Source organism: Spermophilus citellus (assembly GCF_964194105.1).
Source record: "Spermophilus citellus genome assembly, chromosome: 4".
Lineage (NCBI taxonomy): Eukaryota > Metazoa > Chordata > Mammalia > Rodentia > Sciuridae > Spermophilus > Spermophilus citellus.
In genome coordinates this window covers 197523002-197536329 of record NC_138185.1, presented here as the reverse complement: position 1 = coordinate 197536329, position 13328 = coordinate 197523002, and the positions used below count along the sequence as shown (strand labels likewise).

General features: G+C 44.4%; 1 protein-coding gene across 2 annotated transcripts in view; it reads right to left on the bottom strand.

Moving 5' to 3' along the window:
* RGS6 (regulator of G protein signaling 6) overlaps window positions 1-13328 on the bottom strand; it is a 573006-nt gene that overhangs the window by 74930 nt on the left and 484748 nt on the right. For both annotated transcript variants that reach the window (XM_081289462.1, XM_081289463.1), the window contains exons 7-12: window positions 11057-11121; window positions 7069-7145; window positions 4650-4731; window positions 3386-3460; window positions 1579-1677; window positions 241-302 (exon numbers count right to left, since the gene is read on the bottom strand). In XM_081289462.1, coding sequence (XP_081145588.1) covers window positions 241-302; window positions 1579-1677; window positions 3386-3460; window positions 4650-4731; window positions 7069-7145; window positions 11057-11121 — 460 coding nt within the window. The remainder of the gene's footprint in view (window positions 1-240; window positions 303-1578; window positions 1678-3385; window positions 3461-4649; window positions 4732-7068; window positions 7146-11056; window positions 11122-13328) is intronic.

Genomic DNA, 13328 nt, shown 5'->3' with positions numbered 1-13328 from the left:
TTAGCCACAGGACATTTCTTGACATCCTTCAAGAGAGGCCTGTTATCTTAGCTCCATTCACACAGAGTCTGCTTCTTTCTTTCTTTCTTTTTCTAATATGTCAGTTTAAGGACTAACTCCATTCTAACTCTTGAAGTTGAACACACTTGTTAATGATAAGCCTGTAACATTCCCCCCCCCCACCCCCCGCCTATAAACTATATAAGAAGAAAGCAGTAAAATTATTGAGGGAAAACATACCTTTCAGCCACTTTGGACATTTTCAAACAGTGTCTATCAATCTGTGCATTCAAAAATGTTATCTGGGGGAAAGAGAGAACAGAGATGTTGAAGACCAAAAGAGAATTCTTTTCCCCCCAGTTCATTCCACTAGCCCAGATCCTCCATTTCCACCAAGAGCTGAATACCTCCTCTGGCAAGACTTCTCCTGCCCTCTGGCTTTGCACGCCTCCAACCAACATCCTAGGATACTTTAGGATTCTCACTCTACAATTTAGCCGAGGGCATGTACTTGCCTGCACTGTTATAATTTAAGTCTGGATTCCCAAAAGCTATTTCTAAAACTTAAGGGCAACATATATTCTACAAAGCTTAGAAACAGTACAGAGTTAAGATGTGCACTGTAAAAATCTATTTTGCCTGAATTCCAGTGGCCATCCCTCTGCCCACCTTTCACACACGTATTGCCCTGTGTGCTTGGCATGTTTGAATCGATCATCAAAGAGCTACATTGCAGATGTCTGTTTCTTCTTCCTGACCTAATAATAAATGTGCCAAGGGAAGATACCCAAAAGTTTACTCTTTAAACCCATCCCCCTTCAGAGGCTGGTAAAGCATGATACAAAGAGTAAGCCTCAAAGTTGCCTCAGTATTAGTAAATATCAGAAGGGAGTGATGTAATTAAGCGTTCTCTGTTGATCTGGGCTTCTTATAATGTTAAGAAGATGATATTAAATCAAATCATGCTCAAATGGCATTGGGATAGGGCTGACTTTATTCTTTTATTTTTAAATACATTTAATGCTGAGGATTTAACTTGAGGGTGCTTTACTACTGAGCTACATCCCAGCCTTTTTTATTTTGTATTTTGAGACAGGGATTTCACTAAGTTGCTGAGGCTGGCCTTGAACTTGCAATCCTCCTGCCTCAGCCTCCTAAGTTGCTGGGTTTACAGGTGTGCACCACCACACCCGGCTATTCTTAAGCTTTCCTTCTGAACCACAGCAATAGCATTGGTGTTGCTGAGCTGGTGGGGGTCTCTGGAAGTGCAATGCACTTTTAAGGGTCCTGGGACATGATCCTCTTCCTCCCCCAACTCCGCAGCAGTGGGTGGGAACTCGGACCACAGGGGTCAGCCCCAGCATTGTGACTACTCATTTTGTACTTCTTTAAGAACTGTTGGTGGAGACTCTTCCAGCTTCTCATGGGTTGTTCTCACTGCACTCAAAGGTTCCAGTCTCCCACTGATGGATTCCACAGTGGTTTCCAAGCTCTCTCAGTCTTCAGAGGTGAAGGTTAAAGGGGATTTTAAATCAACCCTGTCCTGTCCTGGGAGGGCAGCTGTGGCGAATCATTCACCTGTTTCCGGATGTCCTCTTTTGTAGTTTTCCTAATTGGCTGACTGGCTATGTGCACAGGACTCTGAGACTGGGACTCTTCGGTCACACCGTACACGGACTAGAAGAAGCAAGAATAAGATCATGTACCTTCAGAGTTGAGGGGTGGCGAAGGGTCAGTTAGTTTAACCTCTCATCAGATTCTTCCAGGTCCCTCTATGACATCCACACAAAAGTGACAGGCCTCTGCTTGAATTTCTCAAATGATGTGAACTCTGCCTCTTGGGGCATCTCATCTCATTTTTGGGTGACAACTGCTAGGAAATCCTTCCTTTTGTCAAGTTGAAATGGTCTCCTTGCATGTCACTGTTTTTCCAGATATGGCCCATGAGCCGTCTGTGAAGAATCACCTGGGGGCACTTGGTAAAGACACATCTCACGGAGCTCCCCCCACACCTGCTGTGGGTAGGTTGAGGATCTGCACTTTTATCAAATGTCCCAGGTGATTCTGGGGCTAAAGAACGTTCAAGAACAACTGCTAAAGGTTATATGCAAAAAATCCTTTCTAAATTTTCTGCATGGCAGCAGATGACAGGCCCATCTGGTACCAAATTGAGATGCAGCATTTCAGGTTTTCTTTTTTAAGTGTAATGAATTTCTGGCCTCAGTTTCTTTGCTTGTCTAAAAGCTATGGCTCTTTTTAAAAGTGGTTCCTAGTGTTGGGAAGAGACTAAAGGCCACCTTTTGTGTTAGGAAAGAAACAAAGCCCCGAAGGACACGCAGGGTGTGGCTGACATCTATAAAATCAAGAAGGGTTCCGATAAGGTGATAAGGTCCATGGGTCCATAAAATTCTAGATATTAGAGTTAGAATTAGGGACTTTAAAGATTAAATGAGAACATTTAAGACAAGGACTAATAATTTAAAGTATAATTCAGTAGGCATTGTTATCTCAGTGACAAACAAAATACATAGCCGATTGAAAAGTTGTGTGATTGAAAAGTAGATTGAAAAATTCCACACCTGACCTCATGTGACAGGTTACAGTTAAAACACAGGCCCATTAAAAAAAAAAATTGTATAAAACTACCTTCAAGGCTATGTGTATATGAAACAAATAAATTTTGTGTTCAGATTTGGGTCCCATTCCCAAGATTTCTCATTATGTATATGCAAATATTCCAAACTCTGAGAAACATAATCCAAAACCAGAAACATTTCTGGTCCGGAGCATTTTGGATAGGAGATACTCAATCTCTGTGTGTGTGTGTGTGACTTCAGGATGCCCTGGGGGAAACCTCAGTCTGGTTTAGCTGGCCTCCTGGGGGCTCCTGACCAGCCTGTTTGTTCCCTAAGATGGCCCTCCTGGCCTGGTGGCTTATTGACTGGTTTCATTTCCACCCAACTGTGGGCTCTGTGAGAACCTGAAGCCCAGCAGCAAACATGGTACCCAGCACCCACCAGCCACTCAATAGATACTTCTAGAATTTACTAATAGAATGGTTTCTTTTTTTTTTTTTTAAAGAGAGAGAGAGAGGGGAGGGAGGGAGGGAGGGAGGGAGGGAGAGAGAGAGAGAATTTTTTAATATTTATTTTTTAGTTCTCGGCGGACACAACATCTTTGTTGTTATGTGGTGCTGAGGATCGACCCGGGCCGCACGCATGCCAGGCGAGCGCGCTACCACTTGAGCCACATCCCCAGCCCTAATAGAATGGTTTCAAAAGTTAGAATAGGACAGATTTCCAAATAGAAAATTATTACGTGGAGAATAACAGAAATGGAAGGGCTATTGGCACCAAGAAGTTTTAACTCAGCTCAACGAGCGAACCTTTTTAACCTTTTGTGGATTCTTCAAACGCCGACATTTTCTGATGTCCATTTCTGTTGTGTTCACACAGCCTGGCTGAGGGAAGAAGATCGTATAAATTATTTAGTCCAAGTAACACCATCAGAACAGACCTCTAGCTTCCCCGTTACGGATATTCATGAAGGTTTTCATTGGGCTATAATGTAGGTTCTTATGTTCCTGACCTTCTGATAAGGATGATATGGGGCGGGTATAGTGTAAGGTTTCTAAGAGCAAACTTATTATTCAAGTGGCAAGATGGCCAGATGCTAAAATTTATTTGTAACCTGAATCAGTATTTTCAACGATTTAACAGATATGGATAGGATGCCAAAGATATCGAGTTGCCCACGTGCATGAGCCCAGACCAGGTTGAATAAGGTGACGTTCTGCCTTCTTACTTCAGGCCTCATACGGTCAACCAGTCTGTTTAGAATTTATGGGGCACCAAGTTTTTTTGCATTTCTGGTTTTTTGGTTGGTGGTTTTTCTGTTTACAATGGTTCCCAAGCAGAGTGCTAGAGTGCTGTCAGGTGATCCTAAATGAAAAATGGCTTGGATGTGCCCTAAGGAAAAAATACGAGTTAGATGAGCTTCACTCTGGAATGGGTTATGGCTGTGAGTTCAATGTTACTGAACCAACGGTTCATGTGTTGGTTCATGTTAAGTAGAGAGATTTTTACATAGGAACAAACATTCAGCAAATTTACATATTGAACAGTTGACAAAAATGGGACCAGAGGCTCACAGGAACCCAGAGCTGTTCTTCTCTAGAGTGGATGCTTCAGTATTCACTAATTCAGTGTTAACAGATTCCTTATAAAAGGAATAGGACACTACTACAGGACCACTACTGTCAACGGCAAGAGCTAGCTGTACTCGAAAGACAAGAGTTTAGAGTTGAAAGACAATGGAAGTGGAAATTGTTAATTTAGGGGAATGTCAACTTCTGGGGCTCAAAGTTTTCCCGGTGGAATTCTTATCACTCCTCCATTTCCATTTCCATATTTTCATGAATGGATATTTTTTTAAAGGGTGGCAACTGACATATTCTGGAATATCTGCTGAGATTTCATAAATGAACGGCCAAACCATTTTACAAAGCATAGCACTTTTTAAAGGAAAGAGACACCTGATCACTAGAGACAGCCTTTTCTTTGTAGAGAAGAAAACAGGAAAATGAAAAAATACACACACACACACACACACACACATACAGAGAGAGAACTAAAGTACGGCTTTCTCACCACTGGTCTGTGGACATCCCAAAAGGCACGTTCCTGACTATCCAAAATTTTCCGTTCCGTCTTGTCCTTTTTCCGATCTATCCTGAAAGAGAGGTAGTAAGAGATTTTTGTCCCTACCCCGACCCTTGCCCCAGTTCTCTGCTCTCATTTCTAGAAGCTAAGCTGAACACAAGGATGTGGTCCTGCTCTCTGCAGGTGTACGGTTCCCTCCAGGAAACCAGGGCAGGATTATAGATTGTCATATAAGTGCAAGAACACGATGGACCCATGGGAAGAACAAGAATGAAGTTGTCCCCTAAAGTGTCAAGATCTGGGTTATTGAGAACTGAATTACCCGTTAACACACCCCTTCCGTTTGAAGTGAATTCTGACCTCACACGTTTATAAGAAGGAATAGAACTACAGGTTTGGCAGTGTTCCATCTCAAATCTGAAAGTTTACTTTAGATTCAGAGCCAGCAGAAAGATCTTGAAAATGCTGCAATTACGTATTTTAAAAGTCACTGAAACCAACTGGTTTTCTAAAGGCAGAATAATGGCCCTAGCCTGTGACAAGATTTAGAAGGTAAACATAACCAGTCTCAGGTGGGGGAGACAGAAATTGCAAGAGAGAAATTACAGGTGACAAAGACAAGATTATTTATGTTCCAATCAGCAGTCTAGATAAAAGACTTTTTTTTTTTTTTAAGCATGTGTTACTTCATATTATCTAAGTAAAAAGCAACTCGGATTAATTGCCGTGTAACTTCTGGTTCCCGGCTCTCTTGGGAGCACTTTAGTTTACTGGACTGAAATAAACCCGTAATCACCCCATGATTTTTGTGATAATTACTGTGTACTTAAATGGCCCACAATTATAATGCAATCACAGAGTTAATCAAAAAAGTTAATGGAGAAACTCCATATATGTACAAAGTGCCGATGTCGATGTCCCCTCCCTTTATAACATGTGATGCCAATTGATTCTGCAAGAGCAAATTTGTGCTCCTCTCTGCTTCCCAGTGGCTTCTGAGAAACCAGGTTCATTTACCCTGCAGCCCGTACAAATCCCTCTTGCTTCCCACCCGTTCTCCCACCTTTGATATCCCCAGACAGTGCTTATTGCAGCTCAACTCCAGGGCCTGTGCCCACCTCCTTCTGGAACTGCTGGCAGAATTAGGGTAGTCACCAGGTGGCTGGAATCCTGGGCAGGGGACAGGCAGAGACTGCAGAGGGAGGGTGGCAGCGATGACCGCATATAGAGTACTGAACCAGCTGACCTTAGGTCATTTCACAACTGTGTCCACAGCTGCGATCCTTCCTCACCACGCAGCCGAGACCCAGCTCTAGGGGATGCGGGATGCCACCCATACAGCATGAAAGCCCACGGGGCCTGCACATATGCAAGTGGCACCCAGAAAAAGGGGACTTGTATTCTCCCCACTCCACATCCCTGTCCCACCCCATCATAGTCCCACTCTTCCTATGGACACTGCTGTCGAAAGCAGATCCCATGGGAAAGGACAGGGGAGACCCTCCCACAGCAATGCCATGTCCCAGAATCACGTGGATCTGGTTGATGGCTTTGTTTGTGGCCTCGGGGACATTTATTCCTCATTCTTTATATTTCCTTTGAGAGGAAGGAATTTCTACTATATATTCAGGGAGGGGAAAATATGAAAAAAAAAACCCTTTCAACTTTTTTTTTTTTGTTTTCTTCTCCTATTATTTTTTTCTTTTTATGGAGGAAGAATGAGTTTACTTATTGGTGAATTTGAAAGAATAAATTGAGAATGCTCAGGCTGACCCCTCTCTGCCCCCGTCTGGGTCAGTCTGTCCGCAGGATATCCCTTCTCTGCATGCAGTAAACTTAGATGGGTCAGCTCAGCTCAGGTCTGGTAAGGAGCCCTACAGATACCTGTTTTTGCCCTGGAAGTACAGATTTAATTTGGACTTGAGGCCACAGATCCAAAGCCACACTTTATCATCTTTCAATTAATGGACTCCAAATGTTTGACTTCTGCGTCTTATTTTACAATTGATTTTAAACTCCTACCCTTTAGAGAAAAAGAGGAGAGTGGCTACTTGTCTTCTCTAAAATTTCAACATGTTTTCCTCTGAGAACCAAATCTCCAACCCTACTGATTAGAAATCTTGGACAAATAGCTCTACCTTATAAGCAGAGGTCTACATCTGGGAAGGTCCCCTTGCCTACGGAGGCACGTGCTTTTGAAACTATTACAGAGCTGCGTTGGTTCCAAGGATGAGATTCATCCATCCTGAGCTCACTTTGTACTCACTCTCTACTGTTCTGCCCTCCTGAGAGATCAAAGAGATGAATGACAGCTGGAAGCCTCCCTTCAGCAATCCCACCCTCACACAGGTCTCCTGCTTCAGAGAGTCTTTTTCTCTCCAAGAGGGTCTCTGTTAGGTTCACCTACTTTACTTGCGCCTCTGCTTGCATAAAGATGAATTCCCACTTCCTTGCAAACGCCCTCTGGAGTCTTGCTAGGTTTTCCTAGGGAGAAGCGAAATCGACGAAAAGGCATTAATCATCATAAGTGAACTCATCGACACCCAGGCTTATTACAAGGCGGCCATCCATTTTGGTTACCCCCGACAAACAGCAGGGCCCTGCATTAAGTCCGTTGGACATGAACACAGTTTGACTTTGCACCACGCTCTGCTTGTACAGAGCTGCACTATTAATATTCATTTGTACATCCATTAAGTTTGAAGTCTCTGTGGTTCACCGGATACCTGTCCTCTTGTGTGTTTTTATAAGAACACAACTCACCTAGCCCTTGTTATAAAGGCTGCAGAACATAATGGTATGTGGCTGCTGGGAAAGGAATGACAGGGGCTTTGCAACCTGTTGGGTCTCTCCAAGAGCCAAATCAAAGATGGACCACTCAAGGACAAGCCTGGGAGGTTCACGGGAGAGAGAACCCAGAGGACTTGGCACGAGCGATTTTTAAAGTGAGGATTCCAAAGTGGACCAAAGGGGGTGTCTCTCTTTGTGATTTTCATAAAAGGAAAGCCCCCAAAACAGGAGAAAGGAAATCATCAAGGGTTGCTTTTAAAAATAATAATAATAATAAAGTATTTTCTCTAAGTCTGCAGATTTAGCTAGTGGAACATTAGGATTTGGTGAGGAGGGGAGTTTGACAGGCCCCTTAATGATCCTCCTAATTCTGATTAATGCAAGGCCAGAGCCCACATTATGCTATGTATTTTCATAGAGCTCATGCCAACACTAATTGATTACCCTCATTAGTGGATTATTAATATAAAGGGAGCTTCAACTGAAGAGCATCACACATGAACTCACAGCTATTACCAAAGCTTGGTGTGCAAGTACATCTAAAACTCTGTCCTTTTGACTTTCCACTGTTTCTAGGAAGCCAAGCTGGTGATGACTAAGTGTCAATCAGTTAAGGAGAGTTACATGAATGATGATAAAGTCACACCATGGAATACTAGGCAGCCATTAAAAATGATACTGTAGATTAGTATTACTGGTATGGAAAGTCTCCCCAGAAAGTATCGTATAGGACTGGGTGAGAAGTACCAGATATAGTAATGTTTTTGGCATAATTCTATTTTTTTTTTGTAAAGAAAAAAATGTATGCATAGAAAAATTGTGGTGGTGGGAAATCACAGGTTACATAGGTTGTTCTCTCTCCTTTTTTACTGTTTGAATTTTTATTTTCTACAAAGGGAATATAACCAGAAAATTTTAATACAATGACTGCATTTTGAAAACAAAATGCTTTGTTTGTTCCTAATAATTTTTGTGCAGAACCTCCACTTGAAAAAATCATGCCGTATTCTTTACAAATACCAGAGCAGAATACTACAGTGCAAGAGAAGAGAAAACCAAGTAAAACACACCCAGAGATGGTGCAGTTACACTTCTAACAGTGGGGTACATGGGAAGAGAAACAGGAGGGAGGGGCCACTTCCTTTGCAGTCTGGATCTTTCCTACAGGTTGTGTCAGGGAAGCGATGGTGTCGGGTTCAAGTTCCTTGCCCTGGTTACATAAAGAGTAAAACAGCCTTGGGAAGAAGGGTCCTGGGGCTTCTAGCAGCATCAGGGAAGACAGTGGCAGAAATGAGCACCCACGCTGCAGAACATAACGGTGTGTGGCTGTTGGGAAAGGAATGACAGGGGTACCAGGCCAGATTTGCTTGGGGAGGTCCCATTGAATGTCCCCTCATAGGATCTGACAGGCAGACTTCGCCAGGTCCCAAGCCTTGGACGACCTCCTGTGCTCTCTCCTCCCATTCACAGGTCCAGATGCCAGAGAGATCAGAGAGGGCTGGGAGCCCTCGGCAGGTCCCACTGGCACACACGTATTTGCTTTGGGGAGCGAGGGTGTGGTGGCTTGGAAAGCTGGGGCATAGGTCCCCAAGAGAGGCAAGGCCTGGCGGGGGACCTCATCATCCTTTGGGAAGACTGAGACAGTGCAACTGGAAGGTGAGAGGGTCTGAAGATGTTGTTAATGCCAGACCTTCCCAGGAAGGATTGTCCCCTGCCCTTAATGTCGCCTCTCCTCCCACGGTGGCTGGCCCCTCAGTCTTCTCGTGGCTCAGCAACACCTCTGCTGGAGATTTTGGAGGGACTGGGAAGTGGAAGGTTCACAGATGAGCCAGTTTTCCCGATTCTCTGCACTGCATAAGAGTTCAGTTTGGGGGAAAGACTCTGCCACCCACAGTTCAAAGATTCGTCTGAAGCTCCCTCTGAGTCCTCAGGCTCGCTGTGCTTTGTTAAGTGAGAATGTCTAGGAGCCTGGTGTGGACCTCTGATTCCTGCAAGGAATCCCATCTGATGAAGGAAGACGGGGAGGAAGGTGAGAAGGTGGAAAAGGAGACAGCTCTGTACTATATCTTCCCTTATTTTCTGGATTGAATTTTGTCCTTAGATTCTGCAGGAGCGTGAGTTTAAAGATACAATTTTAAATTTCACTTTAGAAGATCATGACACAGTAAATTTGACTTTTTAACTTTTGCAACAGTTAACAGTTCTATAACTTTTTTAAAAATAATTTTTAGTTGTTGATGGACCTTTTATTTTATTTATTCTTATGTGGTGCTGAGAATGGAACCTAATGCCTCAGGCATGCTAGGCAAGCACTCTACCACTGAGCCACAACCCCAGCCCACAGTCCTGTGACTTTTGACCCATTTACAGGTTCATGTAACCACCACCACAATCAAGATACAGAATAGTTCCTCACCTTCTCTGGATCTCTCCGGTTATCACTTAATGGTCACATCGTGGTACCCCACCCATAATCAAAGCCACTGATTTGTTATTTCTCATGATAGTTTTGTCTTTATAAGAATGCAATATAGGGCTGGGGTTGTGGCTCAGTGATAGAACGCTTGCCTAGCATGTGTGAGGCACTGGGTTGATTCTCAGCACCACATACAAATAAATAAAAATAAAGGTTCATTGACACCTAAAAAATTTTTAAAAATGCAAAATAAATGGAATTACTGACTTGAGACTGATTCCTTTCATTCAACATAATGGGTTGGATACTCAGCCAAGTGATTGTGCATACCAATAGTTCCTTCCTTTTCCCTGCAGAATAGCATTTCATTGTATGGACATATCATCCTACTTTATCCATGCACCTGTTAGCGCACATTGGGTTGTTTTTAGTTTTTAATTACCACATATAACTGGTGTGGATCTTAGTGTATAGGGTTTGTGTGAACATAAGTTCTGATTTATCTTGGGTATGTGTGAAGCAGTGAGATTACTTGGCTATATGGTAAGTGTATGTTTATAAGAAACTGCCAAACAATTTTTCAGAGTGGCTGTACCATTTTGCCACCTCACCAGCAATACAGGATGGTTCCAGCTGTTCTGCATGCTCACCACCACTTAGTAGTCTCAGTATTTTTTTAGAATATTCTTTTTAGTTGTAGATGGACATGATACCTTTATTTAATTAATTTATTTTTATGTAGTGCTGAAGATTGAACCCAGTGCTTCACACATGCGAAGTGAGTGCTCTACCACTGAGCCACAGCCCCAGCCTGTCAGGATTTTTTATTCTAGTCATTCTAACAGGTGGGCGGTGGAGTCTCACCAGGGAGTCCATCTGCTTCACAAATGGCTAATGGCATCGGGTATTTTTCTATGTGCCTCCTCGCCATCTTTTTGTCCTCTTTGGTGAAATATCTGTTCAAGTCCCTTTGCCTATTTTTATGTGGAGTTGTTTATTATTCTTTTATTGCTGAGTTTTGAGAGTTATTTACATAAAAATGCAGTTTTATTGTGATGGTGAGAGAAGCTGAGAACATAGGAGGGGAAATAGAAGAGACTCCCCTCCCTGTGTCAGGAAGGGGTAAGAAGGGAAAATACCAGCGTGGAGCTTAGAGACCCTCCCACCCTAGCGAAACGGCCACACTTACGGCTTCATAATCAGCCAGTTCCAGCCTCGCTTTATTCTGCATGGTCCTCTTGCAGAGATAGATGGCTGAGGGAGGAAGAGAAAGGGCAACAGGCATCAGGCCAGCAGAGCAGTGGAATCATAAACCCATGTGTCCCTCCATCCCTCCATCTCTTCATCCATCCATTTATCTATCCCTCCATCCATCCATGAAATCATGCATCCATCCCTTCATCTATCCATTTCTCTATCCATCTATCTATCCATCTATCCATCCATCCATCCATCCATCCATCCATCCCTCCATACCTCCATCTCTTTATCCACCCATCCATCCATTCATTCCTCCATCCACCCACCCACCCACTCATCCCTCCCTCTCTCCCTCCCTCCATCTCTTCATCCATCCCCCATCCCTCCATTCCCCCATCTCTTCATCCATCCCCCACCCCTCCATTCCCCCATCTCTTCATTCATCCCTCCATCCTTCCATCCCTCCTTCTCTTCATCCATCCATCCATTCCTCCATCCTTCCATCTCTTTATCTATCCATTCATCCATCCCTTCATCCATTTCTCCATCCATCATCCCTTCATTCCTCTATCCCTCCATCTACCCATCTATCCATCCTTCCCTTCATTCCTCTATCCCTCTATCTCTTCATCCATCAATTCATCCATCCATTCCTCCATTCCTCCATTTCTTCATCTACCTACCCATCCATTCCTCCATTCCTCCATCCACCTACCCATCCATCCCTCCATCTCTCTCCATCCATTCATCCCTCAATCCCCCCATTCATTCACCATCCACCCATCATCCATCCATCCATCCATCCATCCATCATCCTGTGCAGTCAGCCCCCTGTCCCTCACTGTGCTCACTATGTCCTGTGAAGAATGTATATTCCAAGGAGAAGTCATGCCATCTAACTCCAGGAGTCTCTCTGTAGGCCAGGATCCCCTGAGGACCCCACCTGCCAATCCTGGCCACTCCTCTCCTTCCTTTTCATGCTGCTGCACCCAGACACCCTCCACTCAGAGAATTCTCTTTTTTTACAAGTATGACCTCGTTGCCCTGGGTCTGAAACCTGCACTGAATCTTCAGTGGCCTCAGAAGAAAGGCTTACAAGGCCACAACATTTTCAGCTACTTCCATTTCCCCTCCTCTTCATGTGTCCCCTACATGATGACTTTTCTCTCTTCTTTCCTGTTTCCCTCTTTCCCTCTGTCTGGTGACCTCCCACTAGTCTCTGAAGACCCTGCCCAGTGTTCCGTCTGTGCCTCCCCGACACATAACCTAATTAAGTCCATTGCCCTGAATTCCTGTGTTTACTGACCGTCCCCTGCTCTATGCTGAAAGTTCTTTAGGGACAGGACTATGTCCAATTCAGCTCTAACCCTGTCCCTAGCGCCTGAGCCTGTCTTGCCAGGTGGGAGGAGAGAGCAGTGGAAAGGGAGGACGAGGTGGGGCTCTCGGCTCAGCTCTAGGAAGGGTTCTGGGCTCCCAGCCTCAGGGCCTTCCTCCCCCAGAGGTGGCCTCTGTCACCTCCTCTCCCTAGCTCTGCTTCTTGGGGTCTTCCTCCTGCTCCAGTGCCAAGTGGGAGGATCCAGGGAAATGGCAGGTGAACAGCAATGAGGAACAGGATGATCAGGAGAGAAGGTCGCAGAAGAGCTGTGACCGTTCAGCTGTCAGAACTTAACTACTGCGAGAGACCTCTGGCCAGCTCCCTGCTCCCTTTGCTCTGAAGCGTTTGCTGACAGCAGCCCATGGTGCCCTGGAACCCCGCAGCTAGCAGCCTGCTCTCCGGGATGCCCACCCTCCTGCTTCCTATTGTCTAACTGTGTGCTGACTCGGGTCCAGTTGTCCCCAAATCTGCTTATGTCAGGCTTCCTTGTTGCTGTGACAACGTAAGTTCACCAAATATGATAGATACACACAGTCTCAGAAGTTGGTTCTACTTAATGATTTTTTTTTTGACGTGAGAGTCAGATGCATCTGATAGAAACCATACGTTCAATTTCAAATGTGGATCTCTTCCCAGGCTAGTGAGATGAAATGCAGTTTGCCACTCTGGGGACGCTCTGGGCTCCAGGGTCTGAGTGTGCTCTCCTGCTGAGCTGTGATGTTGGATAGGTGACAGGTACCGAAACACTGTCAACTTTTGATGTTTTCAGCTTAGGTTGGCTTTCTCAGGACACAGCCCCTCCCTAAGTTGAAGGGCATCTCTACCAATGAACTTGATGTGAAAAGGGAGAGTTGTTGTTGAATGGTTACAACAACTTCACAAAGGA